Genomic DNA, 26,831 nt, shown 5'->3' with positions numbered 1-26,831 from the left:
TCTCAGTTCAGAAGCATGCTATCGAAAAACAATGTATGGATGAATTTAACCTTGCAGTTTTATCTGAAAGTTTGCCGAATAACATTGGGGTCGCAAACGTATACCAAAGTCGTGAGCGAGCTGTGAAGGCAACTCTCCACGCGGTTAATGTAAATTTCATTCACGCTGTGGAAAGTTGCCTTCACAGCTCGCTCACGATTTTGGAATGCGTGTGCGACCCCAATGTTATTCGGCAAACTTTCAGATAAAACTACAAGGTTAAATTCATCCATACATTGTTTTTCGATAGCATGCTTCTGAACTGAGATAATAGCAAATGAATGTAAATCTTTGCAAATGAATGGTTGCAACCTTGAATACTCCTTCCTTATCTGCCAATATAACTAATATATTACGAATGATATTTTTTTTAATCATTATAGTGCGAGGTAGATGTATGTTCAAGTAGTAAACTCTCAGCGTAACCGAACTACCAACGCTATTGAGGATGTCGCCCCTTTGATTTTTTTTTTGATTCACTTCCTGTATAGTGACATACTAAAACATTTTTATGTGCACTATACTCAATAATAAATCTTTCAATTCCTATTGTACTAGTGATAGGGTGGATGTACCAATTATGGCACTATCTAAGGAAAACTATTTGTACAAAAATAACGAGAAGATCTACGAATGTCATCAATATGTTAAAAGATAACTAAGTTTCCACACTTTACAGGAAAAATATAGAAACGGAGCCAAAACTACTTTTAGAATTTAATACAGCGTGTGCCAATGATAGGAACCCTGTACCAATTATGGTTACATTTTTTTAACTTCGGTTCCTTTTCGCACTATTTGCATGCATTCCTTATGGGATTAACCATAACTGGTACACTATGGCGAAAAAGGGTGCAAGGAAGCCGAAATTTTAAGGAAAATGATTTATTTCTACCATAATTTGAGCAAAATGTGGAATTTAAATGAGTGCAATTGTCTTTTGTGAACGTGATCTGTTGTTCATATTTTTTTCTGCTGGTTTACGCCGTTAAAGGGTGAAAATTAACTATGGCGAATGATTGGTACTATAACCACAATTGGAACGCTTACCCTATCACATTTTCCGAAATAACACTTCGTGAAATGTCATTTCCTGGACTGTTGTCCTTAAAGTCATTTCACGGAAAGAAGGCAATGTTTCGTACTATGTTAATATAAACATCCTATCCATCCTATCCTATTCAAAGAGATCGATCATTCCGGCAAGTGTGTCATTCCAGGAAATGGTATTTTGGGAGATAAAAGAGTTATATTTGGTATAAAATACAAATATCTATGTATCTATGTATATAAACATGAATTTCTGTCTGTCTGTCTGTCTGACCCTTATGCATTCGGAAACTACTGAACCGATCGGTGTGAAATTTTGTATGTGAATTTTTCTGGGGCCGGGGAAGGTTCTCAGCTTGGTGTGAGACGTCTCCGGTCTCTGGAACGGGGGGCTCCCGCACAGATAACTTTGCGGGAAACGTCCCTATGGAGCTGTATGTCAAAAACACAGTAGGCAGGCAGTACGACGTTTACCGGGATAGCTAGTATAAGATAAACGATTCATGGCATTAAAAGAAGTATATAAAAAAGTGCAAAAACGTAAATTTTTGAATATGATTAACTACTTCTGCTATAACTTCACTGTGTTAAGTGCTAGAGCTTTGGTGTCTTCGACAAACTTTCATAATTTTTCGTGTTCTACAACATTGCCGAAAACGCCAAAGCTCTAGGATGCGAAATAAAAAAGTTTGTATCGCAGCGCCACCTATGCGGTGAAATTTCGAACTAATGTCCAAATGCAATTCAAAGAGCATGTAAATCCAAACAACTTTGCTGAAGACACCAAATTGATAGAATGCATCCACAAAGTGCTATAGCAGTTTATAGTTGACCCAGTGGGCAGTGATGGCAGAAAAAGTCATTTTCAGCATATATTTCGATATACCTCACTTTGGAGCATAATAACTTTTTTTGTGAGCATTTTAGCACCCTGGTGTCTTCGGCATATCATGAATTATACTTTAACGGGTTTAGTATTATGACTTGAGTTAAATTAGTAGATGAAATAGGAAAAATACAAAAAAGCACGTTTTCCCATATGAATTTCCATACAAATTTCAATCGCGATGCGCAAAACGTAAGCGTAACCGATCCCTCTCAAATTTTAGCCAGTTGTTAGGGACCCCAAATGGAGTCGAAAAAACCTTGATTCGACAAAAATGTTCCGATAACCCACCCTAATGTACATATCTGGAGCCTAATTACACAGCGGAGCAAAAATTAACTATTGGTCTGTCTCAAGAGCAAACTTATGTGTCTCCGACAGATTTTGAGCTTTACCTCTACTGCTGTTCTACGCAACATTGTCCCATGTTGTATAGGATTCCCATATAACATGGGACAATTATGCGTAGAATGGCAGTCTATTTATAGAGTAAAATATAAGCACACGCTATGTCTGAACCAGCAGATTATAAAAATTGAATGTACATCGGGTTTCTTTCCACCAAACATTAGCATTCAAGCTATATTTTCATTTGCAGAAGGTTTTAAAATATTCTATCGGTGAAAATTTTTCCATACATTTTGTATGGGGGAGAAATTGGCCGAAAATGAGAATTTCATGTAAATTTGTATGAAAAACAGCTAAAAAGATGAAAATATCAAAAATTCCCCGATGAAATATTTTAAAACCTTCTGCAAATGAAAATATAACTTGAATACTGATGTTTAATGGAAAGAAACTCGATGTACATTCAATTTTTATAATCTGCTGGTTCAGACATGGCGTGAAGCAATCAAAAGGTAAATTAGTCAATTACATTAACGACTTATGCACATGTACATTAACGACTTATACAAAATATTTCGTTTTACAAAATCGATTCTGATAGCTTTAAGCGATTTATGTTGGGTACGATATTTCCCATACAAGTTACCTTCCAAAAAATGCATTACTAACATAAAATGCTTAAGTCTATTAAATTTGATTTGGTAAAACGAAATGTTATGCATGAGTAGTTAATTTAGAGGGTAATTGACCAATTTACCCTTTCATTGCTTAAAACAATATTTCCATGCTTAATGGCTTGCAATCAAAAGAGCCAAAAATCGCATATTTTGTCCTATAAATTGAGGTATAGCTCAAAATTTTGACGTGCTTGAGTAAATCTGAGCCAGGATTCGGATTCAGCGGCCCATAATCTGTCAGAGAAACATAAGTTTGCTCTTGAGACAAAATCATGTTGCGAGTGTAGCAATGATTGCGTTGTTGACAAGCACACACTCTCGAGGCATGATACGTGAGTGTGCCATTTCATTTTTACTGAAAGTAGCAAACACCGGGTTCACAAGATAGAAATTGTTCTACAATTATGGATCATACGTCAACACAAAATCCAGATTTATTTTGCGAGCTGTTTCTATTTAGACAAAGCAGATAAAGATTAACAAATGGTGATTACTGAAAACAAGTAATCCGCTCATTCGGCCTTTGCGTGCAGGACACTGATAACGCATAATATTTATGCCACATTTAATTAAAATGTATGACTACAAAATAATCTTACACCAGCACTTGCTTCTTTATAAACCAGATTCAACGTCTTTAGGCATGAAGTTCATCTAGGATATATTGGAAAATATTTTCGTTTTGCTCTAGATGTGTTTTTTAGATAGTATCAAATATAACTACATGTGGGGACGAGCCACATTTCTTATTGGTGTAACGTCTCACGGTCATAGTCAATTACTGCGCGTTTAGCGACTGAACTATCCTCCTCTCCTCTTGTTGGCGTAACGTCCTCACTGGGACAAAGCCTGCTTCTCAGCTTAGTGTTCTATGAGCACTTCCACAGTTATTAACTGAGAGCTTCCTCTGCCAATGACCATTTTGCATGCGTATATCGTGTGGCAGGCACGAAGATACTCTATGCCCAAGGAAGTCAAGGAAATTTCCTTTACGAAAAGATCCTGGACCGACCGGGAATCGAACCCGTCACCCTCAGCATGGTCATGCTGAATACCCGTGCGTTTACCGCCTCGGCTATATGGGCCCAGAGACTGAACTATATGGACTGTATTTCACCGACATTTGCTATGTACAAATGTACCACATTTTTTCAAGAAATGTGCGTAACGAAATATTCTTAAAAAGCTCTTTTTATTTTGTTCAATCACTAATAGATTTATTCAATATATTGATCGTTATCCATCAGTATCAGTTGCATAACTGTTGATATCTTTTGCACTCACTTCCGTTCAACACTACACTCCTGGTGTTTTGTTCTCACTAATTCCTCGTTGTTGATTCACTGTTTCTCAGAATATAACATATATTTTATTATTTTCTTTCAACGTTTGTGATTGATTGGTGTTTTCCTTGCGTACATGTTTTGTATAGCTAATTAAACAGCAATACTGAAGTGTTACTACAGTTCAGTTTATGATCCGCAATCTAATAAAATTCATACTAACCATGTGCCATATCGGTGCTACTGCTTAAATACCCGCCAACGTTCGACACCTTCAAATTTTCGCACGTGTCCGTTGTGTTATCAGTGTTCTGTTCTGTAGAAATCGGTAGCTCTCGGGCCACAACCCGAAGTCGACGTCCGACGTCCGCGGAAAATCGATATTGTATCTAGCTGACGCCTGCTGATTCCGAAACTGACCATCTGATTTTCGTGTGTTGCACGCTTTTAAGATATAGAAAGGGATTAACGATGTATTCATTGAATTGAATAGATATGGAGCTAGACACGGGCACTTTATGTACCGAGTTCGATAAAAAAGCCAGATAATGACTGATCCAAAAACTGGCATCGTAAACATATGACAGCGCGTGTTTGTCCATTTCCACGTCAGAGGCACTCATTAGCAAGGAATTTCTCCAGACGACGACGTCAGTTTGCCCTCAGAAAACAACAAAATTAGTCTGTTTCGACCGTTTTTTTTATTTTGCACCATAAACAAATCGTTCGAAAATAGTGGACGCACTTCCGGATCAGCAGCTCACCGGCGGCGTGTCTCGTCGGATAAATATTTTGCCTCCTGATAGAGTAGCTTATCGCGCAGATTATCGCATGCCGGGCTGGTATCTTGTCTCTCGGTCGGGCAGCTTAGGATCGTTCTGCGCCACATACAGTACCCGAATCGGGCTGACGACGGGTTGCACTTGGCATTGGTCGGGGTCGTTTCGGCGCCGTCGGTTTTCTGTTCCCCCAGACAGGTGTCGACGAATTCCTTGATTTGGTCGTCGCTGAACACTTCCGGTGCGTAGTATTGGGAAACGAATTGAACCAGGACGTCCGACCCGAGCAGGCTTCCGCTGGCGTCGGTGATGTTCTCCTTACGAGCGACGCAATCCGCAGCGCAGATGTATTGCTCTTTGAGTTTGGACAGCCTATCGCAGGAGAACATGTCGACTGGCGTTACGGCTGGAATTAATGGAAAAAGGTATGAGACTTGAATCGATTATACAGTCGTTACTATTAAAATGGAAATTTCCTGTCTACGATTGTAGCTAACAGGAGTTCCATTATCGCAAAGATATGTAATGACAGTCATAGAACTCCAGGACTGACTTCAATTACGTCATCCTGTATACTATTTAGTATACTAGTATTGGCTTCATTAGCTTCTAAAAGTTACCGCCAGTAAAAAACTGTATTTTTTGTCGATCTACGGTTCCCTCTGTAGTCACGACCTGTTTTCAGTTAGAACATCACATATTCTGAAGAATATTTGAGAGTGATTTATTGGCTTTACGTAACTAACAGGAGTTTTTTTTCACAACAAACCCGCAACGTGAGTGATCACCTTAGTGTGGTGTGTTACGGCGTAAGATCTACCATACCATACCAAATTTTGATCTTGTTATTTTCCAGTCTAGTTAACTTAAATGAAAAATTTGGATTACTTTTTTACTGTTTTTTGTTAGTTGATTGTTCTTTACTCTATTTTTGTAATTTATTTTTTATTGCTAAAATAGCGTTTGTTTCAGAGGGATACAGGTAAATTTGTCCTATGTATAACACAATTTACAAAAAAAATATATATAATTGTTGAGAACGTATCACCAGGAATAGAGTAAAGTGGGGCAAAAGTTCGAGTGGGGCAAGAGTTTCTTTTGAAGTTTTTGAGCTCAATTCAAATTATTTCTTTCGGGTGTCAAGGTTGTTCGAAGTCTTTATGAAAAAGAGTCTTTCACTCCAAAAATTTTGAAAATGATCAATATTTCGAAAAGTTATGACAAAATGTTGGTTTTTGATCAAAAAATTGTAATATGCGATGGTCCTTCCAACGCATGGAATGGAATTGTAATGAAATCGAATTCGATATTTTATTTTGGGGCGTAACTAGGTATATTTTGAATATGCTTTAGCATGTATAACTTTTTGCATAAAAGATTTGGAAATCGTATTTTACACATAGTGGGGCAAAAGTTCGAATTGTGGGGCAAGAGTTCGAGTCATGTAGCAACTCTAGGTAAAAATCTAAAATTCTGCAAAATGTACATATTATCCCCAAAGATGATGGAATTAGTGAGAAAATTCGATTAACGTTGAAAAAAAAATGTTGTTTCATCTGAATTTGGCGGAAAAGTACTAATTTTTGGTGTAGTAAATTTAACCCTGAGTTGGGTAAAATCAAGATCGAACTTTAAAGTGTATTTCAGTTACAACATAAAATATTCATTGGTTTCAGGTATTCAGATTACCAAAGTGTCGAAATAGTGTACTACGGTTAGTGAAATCCCACAAACAATAGATTCGAACTTTTGCCCCAGTGGTGGGGCAAGAGTTCGAATTAGACACACACATACAAAAAGTGTTGTAACTCAAAATTGAAAAGACATTTGGCGTAACTTTGTTCAGCAAATTTTTAGCTCATGGATGGTAGAATTACCACACGGTATTCATTTATTTTTATCTGCTTCGATTTCTTGAAAAAAAGTTGAATTTCCAACCAAGGTCAAACTTTTGCCCCACCTTACTCTACTATTTAAAGCAAACACTCCATGCACATCTAAGTCTCTCTAATAAAGACAAATCAATCAAAATCCATGCACATCTTGATCAGTATCCTACGATTCTTTGTCGTTTTTTTTTCGAGTATCGCGACGGAATAAATCACGTTCAGCAAGAGCATTTAATGCGGTTAGAAATCTTTGTCGCGAATGAGTTGGAAACACCGAAGTTCTCTTTGGTCGTTGATCGCGTTCAGTTCATTTCTGTATGGAGTGAGCTGAAGGTTTTTGGTAGTGGAGTGAAAACACGCAATATTTTATTTCTCGCGTAATTGTTGTGCGTCGCGGTTAAGTTCGATTGATCGATCCATTGTCAGATTGCATCACCAACCATAGGTGACTTCTAGACTGACAATGTACCCTGCCGAAGACGGCTAATAACAAACAAGACAGACAACTCCCACCCTGTTGCAGGTGACATGGTTGAAACGCCTTCAACGATTCACAGGAACATTAAAACTGCGTGTACTGTACATGCAAATACGTACACATGCACACTCATTCATGATGTTGTTCACTGAAGTCGTTCATGGCGCTAGTGTGCTTGTAGCTCCCAAGGTATATGGAGCAAGAGGGTAGATGTCTGTCTTGTTATCAGCCGTCTTCGACCCTACCTTACTAACACTGAGATTTTCGGTCTTCATAACAACGGTTGTCTTACTAGCACTCTCTCTCCTCCTTGATGACCGCAAGGACGTGGCCAGCGCCGTTGTTGACCTTAATAAAGTTGGAAGTTCTCGAACTGTGCACATTGAGAATAGTAAGCAAATCCCAAGCCCTATTCATTGGTTCTCTGTGCTATTTCGATTGCTCCGGTCAATCATGAAGTGTGCGGTCATCTATGCTCATGCTAACAGGATTATTTTTCACAACACAACAACCTGTAATAATAGCTCGTCTACTCAGATACTCAGAAAAATTAACCGCAAGCTTACTTCATCTGGTTCAACGTTAATACAGAGTTAGTACAGGACGGACTCGGTTATACGGGGACTTGAAATCATTTTTTAAATTTATTTTTAGCTTTCAACTTCACTGATCAACTTTCTGAAATATCATCCAGAAATTTCATCTGTCGTCAATGTTATCTTGGAATTTCATCAGGAATCACTGCAGTGGATTCTTCCAATAACTCCTGCTAGTGATTTCTTCCAGGAATTCATCCGGGGCATTCAACCAGGAATTTATTCTGTAGATTACTCCAAGAATACCTTTGTGATTTTCTACGGGGAATTTCTCCACGAATTCCTTCAGAAATTCGAATAAGAGTTTGGCCTAGGATTCCTCTGAAAATTTCCTCCGTGCATCAATCCAGGAATTCAACCTAGCAATTTCTCCAGGAACTCCAGGAACCCAGAAGGAAATGCTGGAGGATTTGCTGAAGAAACTCCTAATGAATTCCCGTAGCGAACATCTTATATAGACATATAAGATAAAATTCGTAGAGATTTTTCATAAGGAACTCTAGAAGGAACCTCTGCAGGAATCTCAAATAGAACTTCTGTAGAATTCCTGCAGGGGACTCCAGAAGGAAACATAGAAAGATCCCCTGATAGTTTTCAAAATAATTTAACTGGAGGATTCCCAGAAATAATCCCTGGAAGATTTCCAGAATCAACTCCAGGAGGGCTTCCAGGAAAAACTTCTGGAGAATTTTCAGAAGGATTTTCTGGAGGACTTCCAGAAAGAACTTTTCAAAGGATGGAGGATTTTTAATAGAAAACCTGGAGATTTCCTAAAAGAAGGTTATGAAGGTTTCCCAAAAGGAACTACTGAAGGATCTCCAAGACAAATTCCTAGAGGGGGTTTCCACATGTAATTCGTAAGAAATTCCTAAAATATTAAAAAAAATCCTAGAGGATTTGCAGGAACTATCTCTTGGATGATTCCCTTAAGGCAGTGTTTCTCAAACTATGGGTCGCGACCCACTGGTGGGTCGCGGGCTGATTCTTAGTGGGTCGCAAAAGCTTGGGCGACATTGTAATAAATGTCTTAATTATCTTATGCCAGCTAGCCGATACCGATGCTCCCATGGAAAATCGACAGAGTTATTTGTAGAAGTGCAGTGCCTCCTTAATTTTATTCAATTTTTTGCAATAAGTCTTTGTGTATTACAGGCTGTACTGCCGGTGTTCTGGAATCGATTCAGAAACTATGTGTTTTCAATTTAAAGGAATTTTGTTGTTGTATTTACACACCTTAGAGACGAATGCCCCTTCAGGGTAAAGTCTCTATAAACAAAAAAAAAAAAAAAAAAATTTACACACCAAGTTCAGCAGTTAAAATATATAAAAAATATCAAAAAATCAGTAAAAAAAAAATACAAGTAAACTTACTTCTACCGAATTTAAGTAAAGCTTAACTTTGGTAAAATTCTGCCGAATTTCGATAATCTGAACTTTTACAGATATCAGAACAACTGAAAAGTGATTTAAAAAAAACATATAAATAAAATAAGTGTGTTTGAAGGATATGACTGAAAATTTCAGAAGCAGAAGCAGTACTATACATTCTAAAAATTCTACTTGATATTTACCCACTTGCTGTTAATACTGATTAAGTTCTGCAGAAGTACAAAATTGCTACTACATCTTCACAATATTTTTTTTTGTTTATTTCTAGAAAAGAAAACCTTAAACCTGTTCTGTAGTGCTGCTTGGTGTCAGACTTGATTAGAAATTTGGAAACTTATCTCAAACTCTTGAAACTAAGAGTTTGCCGAAACTGGGCACTTGGATACCTTAACGTTATTTAAACTTAAAAAAAAAGTACATAAATGAAAAAAAACAATATCTTGACACCATCGTAATTTGAAAACTATGCAACGTTAGTTGGAAGTGATAAAATGTATTCATTAGAAAGTCAATCTCTTAGAGAAAAAGTTTGAGAATCCCTGCCTTAAGGAACTCTTAGAGCATACCCAGTAGGAAACTGAACTTGATGATTTCCAGCAGGGAATCCAGCAGAAGATGTTGGTGTGGAAAGAATTAGCAGTAGTTGAAATTCACAAATAAAAATAAAAAAAAAAACAAGGAAGCTGTTGGTACAAATCAAGAACGAATTTATGGATGAATTTCGGAAGGAACTACTACAGAAATCCAGAAATCTTCAGTGCACAATCCAGTAAGAATCTGAGAAGGAACTCTTGATGCAATCCCTTGTTTAGGAATACTAGGAGAAAGCAACTCCTGAAGGAACTTCGGTAGGATTATCTCGGACACAAGAAGCTCCTGGGGAAGTTTCAAAAAGATCTAATAGGTAAAACCCAGAATAAGTTTCTGAAGGAATTACAATTTCTGGTGGATCTCCTGAAGGAATCCTCGCAGTAACTCCAAGAGGAAAAAAGGAACATTTGATTGATTCCTAGAAAAAAGCTCCTGAAGAAATCTCAGGGATCAGCAACTCTTAGGTATCCAAACGAAAGCTTGTCATGCAATTCCAAGAGATAAGAAGAATGCCTGAAATAGTTTTGGAGGATTCCCAAAAGGAGCCCCTGGACTGAGAAAACCTAAAAGTAGTTCTGGAGTAAGTCAAAGAGGTTACATAGAACATCTTATGGGACTAGTTGGAACAGTAGACGGGCTTGGTGGTCTAGTAGCTAATAGCGTTTCTTATTCATATGCAGAAGGTTTTATCCAACTCTAGATCCAACTTCATTCAGTGACCCGCTGGCCACACTACGCATCTGAATTCACTTTGATCTCAGACAGAAAAAAATATGTAATTAAAATTCAGCGAGAAATCATGCACATAAAGGGAATGCACATAAAGGGAATGCTAGAGTTGCACTTTTACATGAGATATAATGTAAAATTACATTAACATCGTGTAAATGTCCGGCAACCATCGCGTAAATCATCATGGACACCAACCACGGCTTCTAGTAGCAACGGTTATCGAACTAACATTCCTTACCCTTTCCCGATGACCGTAAGAACGTGGCCGGCGCCGTTATTGACTTTAAAATATTGAAATCTCGAATTGTGCACATTGAGAGTGTGTAGCTAGTCCCAAGCACCATACATTGGATCTCTGTGAAACTTCGATTGTTCTGGTCAATCACGGAGTAGCAAGTACGATGTGTACGGTTATCTTTGTTTTGCTTTGCTTTGCTAAAAAGAGCATACTGATACCTTGTAAAAATATTGGTATGGGCTTGTCTCAAAATCTTGCTAAAAGAAGAGTTGAATAATTTCTCAAGTCGAGATAAGTAATCCTTGGAAATATTTCAGACTCTATAGCTATGTCACATTTTTTGATCAATTCAATGTAGAATAAAACCATAGGTAAGACATCTCTTATGTAACTCTTAGAGTTAAAGTAGACAGTTGTTGTTGTTGTTGTTTATTATTTATATAGAATGAACAGGGTTGACAATCGTCGTCGTCCGAGAAGGCGACTTGATCGAAAACTACACACTAAGATTAGCTCGGTATGTTTCGCATCTTTTTACTGAGTTCTCAACAGCAGATTTAACTCGGTACGCTCGGTTGTTTATTTTGCGGATATTCTGTAAATGAGTTACCGAGCTCAGCTAATAAACTGTCAAAAGTTGCAATGCACGGTAAATATCGTTACTGGTGAACGGTAAATACGATTACTGAGTGTACCGAGATAAATCTGCTGTTGAAAACTCAGTAAAAAGATGGAAAAAATACTGAACTCTGTGAAAAAATTACTGAGCTGGAACATCTGAATGTTAGTGTGTAGGCAGTTATCGTGGCTCAATTCATATTGGATGATTCACTTCTGTAGCTAATCGTTATGAACGGCTTGCGTCGTTATAACACTCAAAATTAAATTTTATTAAAAAAAAATAGTTGCATATATTGTTAACCAAGCACTCATATCAACAGAGCTAATGCGGCACAACAGTAACACATGGACTGAAACGTCAATAAAAACTAATCCCTGCTGGCGTTGGCTTGACCCGTCGTCGTACGTTCCCAAGGAACAAAGAGGACGACGAATAAGTTGGTGGTCCACCCACACATAGAAGAAAGTTATGAAATTCTCATTTTTTACCCAAACCGTACGCAACGTCAGCGAGCTGTTCCTAACGTGTAGTAATAGCTATTTACCACTACATAAGCAATGGAAGATCTAAAATACCAGAAAACAACGGTCCTTATGCTTAGGTCAAAGTTATTCTTTTGAACGAAGATGATTTTTTTCTTCGCGCAGCGATGACGAGAAAGACGATTGTCAGCTCTGATAAGGACTGTATCGGAAATTAACTATAAACGTTCACAATTGCCTGAAAAATAATCTGTTCAAAATTAACATAACTTTATTTTTGGAGAGACTATAGAAATCTCTTAAATAAAGAATAGCAGTTCTGATTTTAAAAAATAATCATTTAACTTGGACTTTTATCGCAAAGATTGCACATATGTTTTTAAAATTTTGGACACTTCCTAAAAAATTAAAATTGCGAAAACAATTTTTTCTCTTATTTTTGCGAAAATATATTCTTTTTCAGAATGCTCATGATATAGGAATATTATTTTTATCAAGATAAATTCCCTCCGCAGTTTAGGGCAATTCTTAAAAATGAATAAAAGGCCATTTTTCGAGGAACTCTTTTTTTATGCGTCTTCAAAGAACGATTGCGCAAATAAAAAATACAAAAAGTTGAAAATTTGCATTTTGTTCGATTGGGTATGTATTGAAATCTATTGAAGAGGTAGTTTTACCAGAGAACGGAATTTTATAACCTCTAAAGATATTTAAAACAAAGTGTCGAAGTTCGACCAAAAAGTAGGTGTTGTTTTGGGATAGACCATATTCTTAATGTTGGAGGTTTTTTTTATCCAAAATAAGAATTTTAAAAGTCGGTTTTGAGTGATATGCTATGTGTACATAACTGCTTGTAATAATCATTATTTTCTAGATTTTTCTCCGTACAAATTTTTTTCGAAACAAATGTTTAAAACGTTAAAAAAATTCAGTTTGTACAGATTGTTCTTTTGTGTGGTATACTCATAGAACCATATTTCCAATAATACTAAACATTTTCCAAATTTCTTCAAGCTGTTCTAAAATTTACTATATTGTGAAGATTTCACAGAAGAACCGGAATGAAAAGACAAATCGTGCGTCCAGATAGAGCATTTTGAATGTTTATAATTAATTTCCGATACAGTCCTTAGAAACTACAAGAAATTCTTGAAGGATTTGCTACTGGTACTTATTCTCAAAACAGATTTTTGGTGCAATCTCTAGTGGTACTTTTTGAAATGCTTCCAGCACAAAAAAAAAAAATCTGCAAAATAAATTGCTGACTTTCAGCAACATTTTTATTGAATTTCAGCACAACGTTGCTGATCAACTGCTTGTGTTGCGTCTCTTTTGTCTGACAATTCTCTTCTTTGTGCATCTAGTGTACATATTTTACAGTGCATAAGCTCGCTCATAATGTGTTCCTCGTTCTCCCTGCTCACCAAGCATAAGAAAATTCATGCTAGATTGCTCCAGTCATTTGTGCTCGTATTTTTCCAACAATTGCTTGGGGAATATCCCAGAACTTTTTTTCTGGAATTCCTCCAAGAATTTCTCCAGGAATTTTATCTGGAAACCCAATTGAGACTTCTTCAGAAATTTCAACGATTATTTTGGGAATTACTTCAGGAATTCCTTTAGAGATGCCTCTAAGGATTTCTTCGGAGATTGCAAAAAGCATTCCTTGAGAAATTACTCGAGGGATTTACACGGAACTCCTCCAGTGGATTATACAGAAATTACTTATGGAATTCTTTCAGGAATTGAAGTAGGGTTTAGTTTGGTAATTTCTCAAAAAATCTTCTGGGGGATTCCTCCAGAAATTTTACCTGGAATTTCACCAAGGATTTTTTTTGTTGGTTCATTCTTGTTTTTGAATGCAGATCAGAAAAAAGATGGTCCTTCTTCTTTGCTTCTCAAATTAGTTTTTATATCGTCAGTTTTAAGTTATAACCTGACAGCTTTCATTGTGAATTGACCATTTTCAAATTTATACATCGTATGACTGGCTCGAAATAACCTAAGGAAATATCCGAAATATTACGAAAAGTGCCTAGACCGACCGGGAATCGGACCCTGATGCTCAGCCGGATCTTAATTCTTGATCAATACGCGCGTTTTTTTCCGCTCTGCTATGAGGGTCTCCAATCTATGAACGTGGTTAGATTTGGTTTCACTATCACAGTATAACTTTTAGAAAATATTAAAATCTTGTCACACTCACTAAACTCAATAAAAGCTGATTCGATTAAATCATATTAAGAATCCTCGGAGGCGAATGACTTTTTGTTAAAACCTCTTTAATAAATAAAAAAAAATAAGAATCCTCTTTCTCATTAATAACTCACCTCGGCCGGACTTCGTTTTGGTGGCACTGAGCAGCGTATGCTCCACATAGCACACGATCTGTGTTTGTTGCAATTTGCTGAAATTTTCCTCGTTCAAGTAATTGCAGCAGGTGTACTGTAACTGACTTTCTTCCGAATCCGATGCCCTGGTGGTCAATGCAGGACGGCCCTGCAAAACCATTAGGTCTTCCAGCAGGAGGTCATCTGTAAGAGAAGATAAATGCACATAATTAGAACTGAAGAATATCAAATTATTTCAAATTAATTAATCGTACTGAAGTATGGATCTTGGAAATCGTAAGAAACTGCATTTCCAACAAACAACGCCAACAGCAAAAAAACTAGAATCATGATTCCTTCCAGAGTGGTGTTCTTGAGGGGAATACCCGTTGGAACGGGATTGCATTGCAATATATAGCCGCAGCATTTGCAAGATGCAACATAAGCTTCCAGTCAGTGGGAAAGAAAGTTCTGTTCTGTACGTTTCTGAATAGAACCGGTTCTGCGGATTGTGCGGAATATTTTCCGATTTGTGCAATTGAAAAAAGGCAAACTTTATGGCGTCGTTAGAGTTGGAGTCATCTCCTTCAATCGAATCTAATTTTGATAATAATTGCATAAATAACGAAATCTTAGTTAAATACGCGGGAAAAGAAATAGTCACCTTACGGTTTACCTAGGCAATTTTGGGGTTTGTAATTATAAGCATGAGCCTTTACTTATTCTTCTTCTTGGGGTGTCGTCCCAACTGGGACAATGCCTGCTTCTTAGCTTGTGTACTATGAGCACAGCACCATTTTGCATGTGTATTTATATCGTGTGGCAGACACAATGAAACTTTATACCCAAGGAAGTCCAGGAGATTTCTTTTATAAAAGGATCCGGGAATCAAACTCGCCACCCTCAGCATAGTCTTGCTGATCATAGTGCGCTTACCACATCGGATATATGGCGGCCTTTAGCAGTTCAAATGAGGTCATAAGCCTCTAGAAAAATACTCTATATAATGGTGTATTGGTAGCAAGTTCAAAAAATACAGCCGCTCTCCGGTGAAATAAACATAACATTTTGCATATCGCTACACGGCTCCATTCCCACGCAAAACGCTTAATTGGAGATAAAAAATACTACAGTCACAGTCACATATTAGTTGAGGTAAATGGTCGATGAATGAACAACAGTGACTTCTATTTTTGGCAAATTATCGTCCATCACTTTCAGTGGCTATTATTTGCTTACTATTTATTTGGGGAACCCCTTTCGCGTTTTGCTTTCAATATTCATCGTGTTATATAATTTGAATGATTCATTTCAATATTTCATAATTTTCCTTACATAGTAGAGTGATATATGGCTATGGCAAGCAAAGTAGGGAATATATGGCTTTTCTTCAGCAAGATGTTAGTTTCTCACAAACAAAGAAATACTGCTCCGTGCACCTGACATCGTACCAATTGTAGATCCTATTTGCCGCCGGTTCATGGTGAATTGCCGCGCAGTGCTCGACGCCTAGTCCATCCGGTTCGCCGGGATACCAGTTGCTGTAGCCGTCAGCCAACGCTTTTCCGGTGCCATGCCAAGTAAATCGGCCCTCTTGGGCCAAATCGCTAGCTCCCAGCCAGAGTAGCGTTCTGACCGGGTTGAAGACCAAATAGGATACCTGCAGCAGAGCGAGGACTTCATTTTTCTTTGCCAGCGTATCGATTACTGCCAGCCGCATGCCTCTGCCTTCACAATACTCGACGGCGCCGAACCAGTTGAGCTGAATTTTAGAAAATGTCCTGAATTTTAGTACAGGAAACTCAAAGTTTTCGGTGATGTTACAATACCTTTTCGTTGGTCACGAAGAAGTTTTCCGACTCGTATATTCGTTTGACTTTTTGTGCGTCCACGAATATCCCAAACGCCACTAAAAGGAAGCAAATTAGCCTCAATGATCGTCCCATTTTAGTTACCGGTAGAAGATACTTTGAAAGTATTTCATCGCTACCGTTTCACTTTTATAATTGGAATCAGCACAACGCACAACCATAAAAGCGTATTGATAAGAGATAAATAATCACCAACTTTTTTTTGAATGGTCATCATCAATAAATTGTATCATTAGCCATTGGCAACACTCTAAGCAAAGTCTCTTTGGTAGAAGATAATAAACTTCTAGTATCGAGCTGCGTAGTATACACTCCAGATTATAAGTTTGAGGTCACCCCCTCAAAAACATGTAATATGTTATCCCTATATGTCCGCCATGTTACGTCCGATTTCAAAAACCTAGGTCTCATTCAAAAGATAATAAGTCAAAAAAAAATGTACACCTATGATTTAGGTGAAAGTTTTTCAAAAATATTTGTATGTAAACCTCACATAAAGCTGCCAAATTTTCAAAAAAAAAAAAAAATTAAACTAACGGCAATGTCGCTGGAACTGGGTCAACCAAATTTTAAAATGAGACCGGTAATATGACATATTTTCTTTTTTGTTTTCAACTGCTTTTTGAAGAACTAAGCAAAATTGAAACGATCGTTACCAGTGCTGTGAAATTCAAACAAAAATATTAAAAAAAAATTCAAAAACAACAGACAAGAAAAGGCAGGCCAAACACAAATGGTCAGGCAACAATCTACACGGGAGACGATAGACACTATGATCCTTGAGAAAGGTCAAAATCCTTTAACCGAAACGTCGGGAGAGTAGAAAACAATTTGTTCTCGACTTGAATACTGAGAAAGCCACCCGAAACATCGATGTAAATATGGCGTTTCCCAGGATTCTTCCTGGGATCCCTTCAAGTATTTTTTTTACAGATTCCTTTCTCTCTAAATACTTTCTGAGGCTCCTCCAAACAATTCTAAAACTACTCCTCTCCTCTCGAGATGCTTTCAAGGATTTCTCCAGAATTCTTTTAGTAATTTCTTTCGAGATCCCTATCGGTTTCTTTGATTTATCCTCGCAGCAGATTTTCAAAGAATCCTCCTAAGATTTCTTCAATTGTTTCCTCCGGGATTTTTTCAACATTTTTTTTCCGATATTTTTCCCGGAATTTCGTCAGCGATTTCCCCTGGATTCCCTTAGGGATTCTCTCCAATGGTTTATCCAGGATTTTTTTTCCCGGAATTGCACTAGGCATCCCTCCGGGATTTTTTTCATTGATTGCTCCCGGGATTTCGTTAGGGATTTTTTCCGAGCTTCCTTCCGGGATATTTCACGGATTCTTTCATTGATTCTTCCCGGGATTCCTCTAGGATTTTTTATTGCTGTTCGGGTCTGTCACTGCCACCAGTTATTAGATCTATTGTGACATTACCCGTATCCTTAATGTAGTGCATGTCGCATTACTCAATTGCCATTAAAGGGCATTAAAGTATCGATTTTGATACAGTTTTTGTTTTGTTTTCTTAAAAATTTCTTTCTTTTAGAAAACATAACAAGAGCACTGATAATTGGTCATGCATCGGAAACCTAGGATGACCCATGTTTACCGCTAAATTCTCCCCAGTAAGAAATTTAGAACCCGGGTTTAACATTAGCAGCAATACCATTCCAATAATGGAACGTGTGTTCAGTAATAAGGATTCTAGTATGTTCCTTACGTACTAGCACTTTCCAGTCTTCGAAGAGTTAGTACATACATGGATCCCCAACCCAATTTGATTTCCTTTGCATTTGAGTTTAGCCTTAGATGGTAAGGTTATTGACTATATGCAAAGTAAAGTTGATAAACTTAGTTTTATTCATAAGTGGAAGTGATCAAAACACCAGTATCAAGGACTAAATATTATAATATCTTGAATTACCAGAACACATATTCCAAAATTGATAAATAAGACGACACTTGATTTCGGTTTGGTAGATCTTTCAAGGCAACCCAAAAAGATGATCTACCCACGCTACGGGCTCCTTTTAAACTCCCTCAACCATTCATCCCTCTGCACGGGTCGCCTGACACCTCCATGGATTGGGGTTACCTGTTTGGTGGGCTTTTACCCCCGGAACAGGTTGTCCGTAATGCTATTCTAAGCCGGAAGCTACACGGGCATTTCTTGTTACATATTGGTTTTGTAATATTCTTCACCTAACTTTGAAATGGTCGAAGATGTTTGAGTAAGTATATTAGAAGGATCGTTGAAAAATACACTAAGAGTAATATTCATTGCGGTTCTATGTTAGATGTCATATAATATCATTTTTTTAAAGCCCCATCCGTAGATTTTTTTAAAATTATTTTTCTATAGAAAGCTGACTTCTAGCCTCAAAATTTGAAAGTAGCCCAAGATAGTCAAATGCTTCATCTTTTTTTCTTGAATTTGTTTTTTATCGATTTTTAAAACAATCGAAAATATAAAGGATCGATTTTTCATTCAAAAGTAGATTCTTCGTATAAGTTTCAATGAAAAAGCTATGTATATTTTTTGCCTACATCCAACTATATTTAGGTTACAGCAAATTTAATTCATGTTTTAATAAGAAAATAAGAAAAAAATTGACCTTGTAAAATGTTATCCGAGACGGTCTGAAAATTCACATATGTATCTGAGAAATTATTAATCTTTATTTTTTTACCGTACGACAGTAAAAAAAATCTCAAATAACGATTGTATTTATTTTTCTTAGGTTTTGTTTTTGGATTTTTTGGTTTCGCTTCAACTTAAGTATGGTTAAAAAACATTATGTACTTAAAGTTTTTTCATTGAAATTTGTGCACTCATTGCACAATTTTTGGTCACACACAAATATTATTTTCATGTATAAGCTAATTTGTTTTTTGTCCTTTTAAGTAGTTTTATACGTAAAAATACGAATTTTCAATTATTTTTTGGTCGGCGCATAACTATCTGTTACAGTAGCTCTTGAATTGTGAACATTGGGAAGTACGTGCGCTGCTTTCGTAATCTCTGTAACGGCGAACAGTGGTATCGCCAACAAAACCAAGGTATAAAAATTATTTACGTTCTACATGTAGAAAATCATGTGACTCCATCAATTGAAGCTATCATTTCCCGAGCAGAAGGGAATAGCAACAGCATAATAAAATGTGTTATTTTGGAAAAATAACTGAGTAGCGGAAAGAGTTATTTTCATGTTATTTACATAACACATCCTGTTATAAACTTGTATGTCATAAGCGGCAAAATAACAAAAATTATAACAAAAAAATGTTCCTGGAAGACCTGTGTAATAACATGTTATGTTAGTTTCAATAACAACTTAATAAGAGCGAATTTTTAAAATATTTCAATAACAAATTTTGATATGAATGCGTTATTGATAACAATCCGAAAACAAAATTTGCTTTTTTTCTGATTCTGATAGGAACTCCTCCAAAGTCCCATATGTATTCAATGGGATACGCAACAATAGGATCTATTGTTAATTTTTTCATTCATAATTGGGACGAAAACAGAGAGAAACAATAGTTTTCGTTTATTTTCCAAACAACTTACGATGAAAAACTACCGTCGTTTTGAAACCCTTTATTAGGTGGTTCATTGTTTATAAGATTTATTTACATTATTACCTCATTTATTGACACATTTATCCAAGTGAATCTAAGTGGGCTCGATGCAGTGAAATCAATAAAAATAAAATGTCTAAAAATAATCAATGGAGTTCTTGATGACTTATTTTTTTACATTTTTGTCGAAAATGTGTTGTTCGTCGTTGAATTCCACCAGTTGATCCAAAATGTTTCATAAAATGCCTAACACTCTATTACACTTTCTATTTTCGTATTCATATCTTACTGAAACTGGGACAAAAAAACAGGTATACTTTTCAAAGTGCTTATAAAACAAAAAGGCTGAAAAGTTGGCACTGTCACAGTTAAAACGTAATGTCAATAAGAAGAGGAACTGATGACAAAATAATATTTTCTCTTACAGTTCCTCACGGAATTCTGTGTACAACGAAAATCTCGAATGGTGTAGTCAGGCCCGGATTAAGGATTGTGGGGGCCCGGGGCCCGAGCGGATGTGGAGGCCCCTCGGAGAGATAACCAAAAATATTCTTCCTTTTTTTCGAACAGTACTTGAGCAATATGAAAAATAAAGCTAGTGTTAGCAACCAAAAAATGTTTTTGTGGGGGCCCCTAAAATGTGGGGGCCCGGGGCCCGGGCCCCCCCGGCCCCCCCTTAGATCCGGCCCTGGGTGTAGTTTTGATTGCAAAGCTAGTTATGTTGTAATATTAATGATCAAATATTTGTACAGTCTCAATGACACAATAATAACTGAACTTGTGCTACAACAAAACATGTTATTGAAATGTAATTTAAAGAAAATATACCAAGAGCACGATCATAACAAAATAAGATTGCCCAACAGAACATGTTATGGAACGGTGATGACTTAATAAGTTAATAATAACAAACCGAGATATAAAAACAGGCTTTGTGATTCCGTTGTTATTATTTTGATATTTTCCTCTGCTCGGGTTCAGTCAAAACATAAGCGGCTCATTTTTGTACCAAGGAACGCAGAAAATCAGCTAAAGTACCGTAATCCGGGGTCAAATTGATCACTTCAAAACAACTTTTGCAGATAAATTTAACAGGGTGATGTTAAAATATTTCTGCGTATTTTAGAAATTGCGTTCTACGTCATAACGATCAAAGTAGGGTCAAGTTTTGCCCAATGTTGGACCACTGTTCGACCTTGTGTTGGACCCACATCAGATAACTGTTAGGTCTTAGTATGGTTGATTCGGTGGTTAATTATGGCTAATGTCTGAAATATGAGAGGTAGTCCATATCGATTAACGCTTCAAATGTTAGTTGATATTGAGACCCTGCAATACTGCTGTTAAGGATGTTTTCAGATGCATCTCAAATGGATTACGGGGATTTCAAGGGTGTTTCAAAGGGATTATGAAGGTCCCAGGAACCTTTCAAGCGGTTTAACGGGGGTTTCCGGAGGGGGTAAAAGGCTCTCGAGATCCTTTTAAACTCTCTGAAATGTACCTGAGACTCCTTAACATGCCCCTGAGATCACCTGGAAGGCTCTTCAACCTCATTGAAGCTCCACTGAGACCGCATGGAACCCTCTGTGACCCATGATAAACCCCAGAAAACCCCGTTAAAGCCTCTGAGACGTCCTGAAGCGTCCCTGAGCCCTTCTGGTACCCCCCTGAAACGATCTTAAATGCCTCTGAGACCCCATGTAGCGCTCGTGAGAACCCTTGAATCCTCTGAGACTCTCTGAAACGCCTCTGAGACGTCTGAAACGCACCTGATACCTGCGGGCCTGGCCTCTTGGAACCTCCCTAAGACCCGTGAACCCATTTGACACTTACTAGTGACAAACACAATCCCAAGCACTGTGCATTACTCTCTGCCCTCTCTGCGTCGTAGAGTAGAGCCAGTCCTACGATTTGTTTCTCGCACAGGCACTCATAGCCTCCAACTCTCGACAAAAAAGCACTTGAGATTGCTTGCTCATGCACTAGCTTTTTTCGAAACCGCAATGTACATGCCGACAATCCCTGCCTGGAGCCCCTTGGAACTCACTGAGACTCCCTTAAACGCACATGAGACCTCTCAGTACCCTCAGTACGCCGCTTGGACCCCTTGAAATGCTTCTGACATCTTCTGGTACTTCCTACAACCCCTTGAAACGCCCTTAAGACTCTCTGGAATTTCCCTGGAACCGCCTGAGATCCCTTGAAGCACTCCTGAGGCCAAGTGTGAACCCCCTGAGACCCCGTGAAACGTCCCTAAGACCTTCTGAAGCGCTCTGAATCCCTTGGAGCACCATGAAAAAAAAAATCCCTAAGGCGACCCTGAGACCCATTTGAACGCATACGGGACTGCTTGGTAGCCCTTAAAATGCCTCTGGGATCCCCTTTACTCTCCCCTATAACGCCCCTTGGCCACCGTTTCCGTAATTATTACATTTTCTTATTCTTATTTTTTTTCTTCTTTTCATTGCCCAATATTGGCTCTAAGTAGCTGCCCTAAAAAGGTGCAGCTGGGCATAAAAAAGTGCAGAAATTAAAAGTACACAAAAAAACTGCACAAAAAAAGGTTTAGCATCGAGAATTGATGCTTTTAGTTACCCTTGAGTGTGTTTTCTTAGTATAATTCATAGAAAAAGCTTGCAACTCTGAGATTAATTTTCTGCTCAGAGTGTAATGGAGTAGAGATCGAAGCGGATTAAGAAATGACCTCCCTTTGATTGAATGGGCGTATTAATCCTTCAAGAAAATTCTCATGACTGCTCAGACAATTTTCCGGAGATAACTCAAACAATTTCTGAAAAAGTTTTGTTCAAAACATATCTGGAATCAGCAAATGTAAATTTTGCCAGGATTACTATACAAACTTTCTGTACAAACATATGATTTTTTGCAAAAAAATCTAAATTTGTGTAGAAGCTCTACGAAAAATTTCTTTTTCTTCATACTTGTTATTGTGAAGAACTCCCATTTGAGTAAAAAATCACAAAATCAAAAATATTAAAAAAATCTTGATTTTTGTCAAATTTCAAATTTTTGAAAAAAAAACTATCGGTTCTATTAAAAAAGATTTCAAATCCTTTAAAAATTCATCTGGTAAACTATCTTTGGATAGTTTTTTTTTATTGAAAACCTCTTCAGGCCTCAAGTATGCTCACACAAATTTATTCTGAAACTGTGTACAGAAAAATGAGACAAAAACTCCTTGAGCTCTGATACATTTTTCTATCTTTGCCAAAAAGCCTTTTTTAATTTCAGGTAGTTTGTCGAAGAATAACCTTAACGTTGTTTTCAAAGTTTTCCAATGAATTCTGTTGAAAAAAAAATCGCCAATTATTTTCTCACTAACTCAGGGAATTTTGTCAATAGAGTTTGTGCAACAGTGTCACATTGCTTTGGCAATGGATAGTTCTTAATAAATTCTTTCAGAATTTCCCCAGGCCTTTTGCTAAAACTATCATTTTTTTTCGTAAAAATATTCAAGCGATCGGATAAACATTCTCATCTGGGATCCTTCAAATACTCTTTCTTTCGAGAAGTCAAAGAGTTCATTCGAAGATATCTTCCTCTCTCCTTATTCTTGGTGTAGCACAGTCTTTGACAACTTCCACAGTTTTCACCTGAGAGCTTTCAATGACAGTTTTTGCATATATCTTGTGGCAGATACGATGATACTCTATGCACTAGGTTTCCATAACGAAACTTTGGGCGGAGAATCTCATCAATAACAATAATAATAATAATAATAATAATAATCTACTACGAAAAGTTTCTGGACCGACTGGGAAATGAATTCAGTAACCTTAGCATAGTTCTATAAAGCCTTCGCGCGCTTACCGCTTCAACATATAATGACACTGCAGATCTGTCAGCTATTTTGTTCTTATTTTTTTAATTATGGAAAAACAGGAAAAATGTTTAGTTGGACAGTTTTGTTTGCAGCTTTCTGTTGTGTTGTGAATATAACTAGGGTATTGGATCCCTTATTAAGCATTTGGTCTCATGTTCATTTTTTACGAAAATAAAGAATTGAAGCGCTGTTTGTTTTATTCAGGGATCCGCAAGCGGCAAGGCAGGCGTAATGCTCATCTTTTGCGAGTGTGTTAGTGCTGATTGGCAACGCGAACTGGGGCCTGGTCGAATCCTGCTTGGAAATCGGTTTGTGTAGCCGATGGGGATGGCCCGCGAAATCGCATCGCCGATGGGGAAGGTCCGCTCGATCCATGTTAGGTAGGCGTAGTTTGTTCGAGTTTGACGTGCCTACACCCTCCCTGGTTTTATTTCGTTTTTTTTTGTATTTTTGTTAGAAGTGAGCACGCATGAAAACAGAAAGAACGGAACTAATCGGTGCCGTAATCGCTTGTTTTTGAATAGGATGAATTTGGGCGAATGCGATTACCCCTCGTAGCATACTTTCCCATACCTAATACAGGGGATAGACAAAATGATCGGGACAGGCAAAGTTTTCGCTTCTCAAAAAAATTTCAAATAGCTGTAACTTTTTGAAAAGTGCATCAAATATTCTCAATTTTTTACTGTAAGTTGATCAACTAGTTGTGCATCAGTGGACAAAATTTGGAAAATATCGGACTATTCTGCATGAAGTTATAAAGATTCTAGAAAAAGGTATATTTATTCGATAGCCAACTTTGAGCTGTTATATCTCGGGATTCAATAAACCGAATGTAATGAAATTTTGACCATTTATAACTTATATAATGAGCTTTGAAAATTTTTTGACTTAACTTGAAATTCTTAACGTGGAAGAAAATTATAACGATTACATTATTTTTCTAATAAAACACCAATTTTTTTTAAATTTCAACATCGTTTTTAAATTCAAGATGTTTATTGTAGTTCATTCAAATTCCCTCTAATTGTCTTGAATACAGATATGTTTTGTAAGAAAGTATCAATATGGCCGGCAATTCATTGAAAAAGTAATGGAATGCATACTAAAAGTATACCAATTTACTCAAAAACCATAATAACGATTTATTTACGTTATAACTTTGTCTCTTGTTAATAATTTTAAGTTGCGTCAAACGTTTTTCAGAGCTCATTATATAAGTCATAAATGGACAAAATTTCATTGCATTCGGTTCATTGAATCCGGAGATATAACAGCTCAAAGTTGGCTATCGGATAAATATACCTTTTTCTCGAATCTTTATAACTTCGTGCAGAATAGTCCGATATTTCCCAAATTTTGTCCACTGATGCACAACTAGTTAATCAACTTACAGTAATATTTGATATTTGATGCACTTTTCAAAAAGTTACAGCTATTTGAAATTTTTTGAGAAGCGAAAATTGTGCCTGTCCCGATCATTTTGTCTATCCCCTGTACATGGCTCGTTACATAATTCCCCTCCCCCCTAATAAACATGTCATTTATGAACGCTCCCTTATGGGACACATACCCTATGTGATATAAAAATGGACTGTCATCTGTAACGTTTAATTACTTCTTAGAAAATTCACTCAATCACTTTGTTTTCCAATTTCAAATTGTTTTCACTCATAAAATATCAAGTCATCAATCTAATCGTAATCTCCTAATCATCGAAATCGTGCTTGTGGTCCATGGAGAAAGGCTCGTTGTTGGCAAACCGTTCACGCATCCTCTCACACTTTTTGGACGTATCCTGTTTGTCCTTCGGGCAGGCCAAAGTCATCTGACGCCACATGCAGTATCCAAAGTTGGACGAGGACGGATTGCATGTCGTATGATCTCCGGTAGCCTTCATCTTCTCGTTCTTCTCGGCGACCTCCTTCAGACAGGATGCAACCAATTCATCAACCACGGCGTCCTGCCATGGATCGGCAGCGAAGTTGTCCTTGGTGAACTTGACCAGTTTGTCCGCGCTCATCAGGTTGCCCTCCTTGTCGATGATGTCGAACTTGCGTCCGACGCATTCCACGGCACAGATGTACTCCTGCTTGGTTTTGTTCATCTTCTCGCAATCGAACATGTCGACCGGGTTCATCATACCACGGGCCGAACGTTCCTTGGAGCGGACCTCCGTGAAGCACTGCTTCTTCGTTTCACGGTACTTGTCCATGTTGTCACCGTTGGCATCGTTGCAGCACTTGTGCCTGTGGTGGCGCTTGCATTTGTCGTCCATCTCCGGGTTGGATCGCTTGAAACGGTCCATCAGCGTCGGGGTGTCCTCGCTGTCCAGAATATCCTCCAGGACCAGTTCATCTGTAATGGGAAATATCGAATCACATTATGCTTAAACATATCAACTCATTAAAAGTATCAATCAAACTCACTGTAGAACGAGTCTTTGAAGTCGTAACAGGCCACCAGGCCCAACACCGAGAGGCACACCACCAATTTGAACATTCTGCACAACAGTTTTTCACTTTCGCCGTGGGTGTGATGCTCTTCCGACAATTACCACCACCGGAATGAATGATTAGCGAGTTTCGCTTGTCATTTTTATAGGTGCCCAATTTCACCTGGACCTCCCGATCCGGTCAACTGGTTTGCAAACAGCTGATCAGCATCGTCATCGTCGTCGTTGGGTTGAGTTGGGAGTCGTTAGCGTCCAAACCGTTCGCGTGCTGAAGGTGTGATTGGTTCTCGGAACTGGTCGGGGGTTTACATTTTGTAGCTTTTTTTTTTGCTCTTGGATTTTCACTCCATAAACCCAATTACCTACAGGGGATCTTTTGGGATGCTCTGGAGTGGCTTGCGGCGGGATGTCGTTCGAATATATTATTGCACCATCCATCAGTCAGTGGGCGGTTTCGAGATGGGCTCCGTAGAGTGAAATGTGCGTATTATGGCATGTGTGTATCGTGATCGTTAAGATTCGATCTGAACCGGTGTAGAAAGAATCGCCTGTTGGGTCATTTCAGAAGTATGAGAGCAAAACAGAAGATCAGAAGAGGCTTGAAGAACCAATCAACAGTTAGACGTTTCGCTGATTGCTGGAGCCGAGATTAGTGCTAGTTAAATGGTCAC

General features: G+C 37.7%; 3 protein-coding genes across 3 annotated transcripts; all 3 read right to left on the bottom strand.

Moving 5' to 3' along the window:
- Window positions 1-4,957: 4,957 nt before the first annotated feature.
- Window positions 4,958-14,799, bottom strand: LOC109397425 (uncharacterized). Its single transcript, XM_062859571.1, has 3 exons — window positions 14,685-14,799; window positions 14,410-14,613; window positions 4,958-5,468 (listed from the first exon to the last, which is right to left on the bottom strand). The coding sequence occupies exons 1-3, from the start codon at window positions 14,758-14,760 to the stop codon at window positions 5,044-5,046; spliced, it is 705 nt and encodes a 234-aa protein (XP_062715555.1). The 5' UTR covers window positions 14,761-14,799; the 3' UTR covers window positions 4,958-5,043.
- Window positions 14,800-15,733: 934 nt separating this feature from the next.
- LOC109401604 (perlucin) lies at window positions 15,734-16,367 on the bottom strand. Its single transcript, XM_062859570.1, has 2 exons — window positions 16,239-16,367; window positions 15,734-16,171 (listed from the first exon to the last, which is right to left on the bottom strand). The coding sequence occupies exons 1-2, from the start codon at window positions 16,353-16,355 to the stop codon at window positions 15,800-15,802; spliced, it is 489 nt and encodes a 162-aa protein (XP_062715554.1). The 5' UTR covers window positions 16,356-16,367; the 3' UTR covers window positions 15,734-15,799.
- Window positions 16,368-25,341: 8,974 nt separating this feature from the next.
- Window positions 25,342-26,293, bottom strand: LOC134291603 (uncharacterized). Its single transcript, XM_062859569.1, has 2 exons — window positions 26,135-26,293; window positions 25,342-26,063 (listed from the first exon to the last, which is right to left on the bottom strand). The coding sequence occupies exons 1-2, from the start codon at window positions 26,205-26,207 to the stop codon at window positions 25,414-25,416; spliced, it is 723 nt and encodes a 240-aa protein (XP_062715553.1). The 5' UTR covers window positions 26,208-26,293; the 3' UTR covers window positions 25,342-25,413.
- Window positions 26,294-26,831: the final 538 nt, after the last annotated feature.

Source organism: Aedes albopictus, chromosome 3 (assembly GCF_035046485.1).
Source record: "Aedes albopictus strain Foshan chromosome 3, AalbF5, whole genome shotgun sequence".
NCBI lineage: Eukaryota > Metazoa > Arthropoda > Insecta > Diptera > Culicidae > Aedes > Aedes albopictus.
This window is presented reverse-complemented; position numbering and strand designations above follow the sequence as displayed.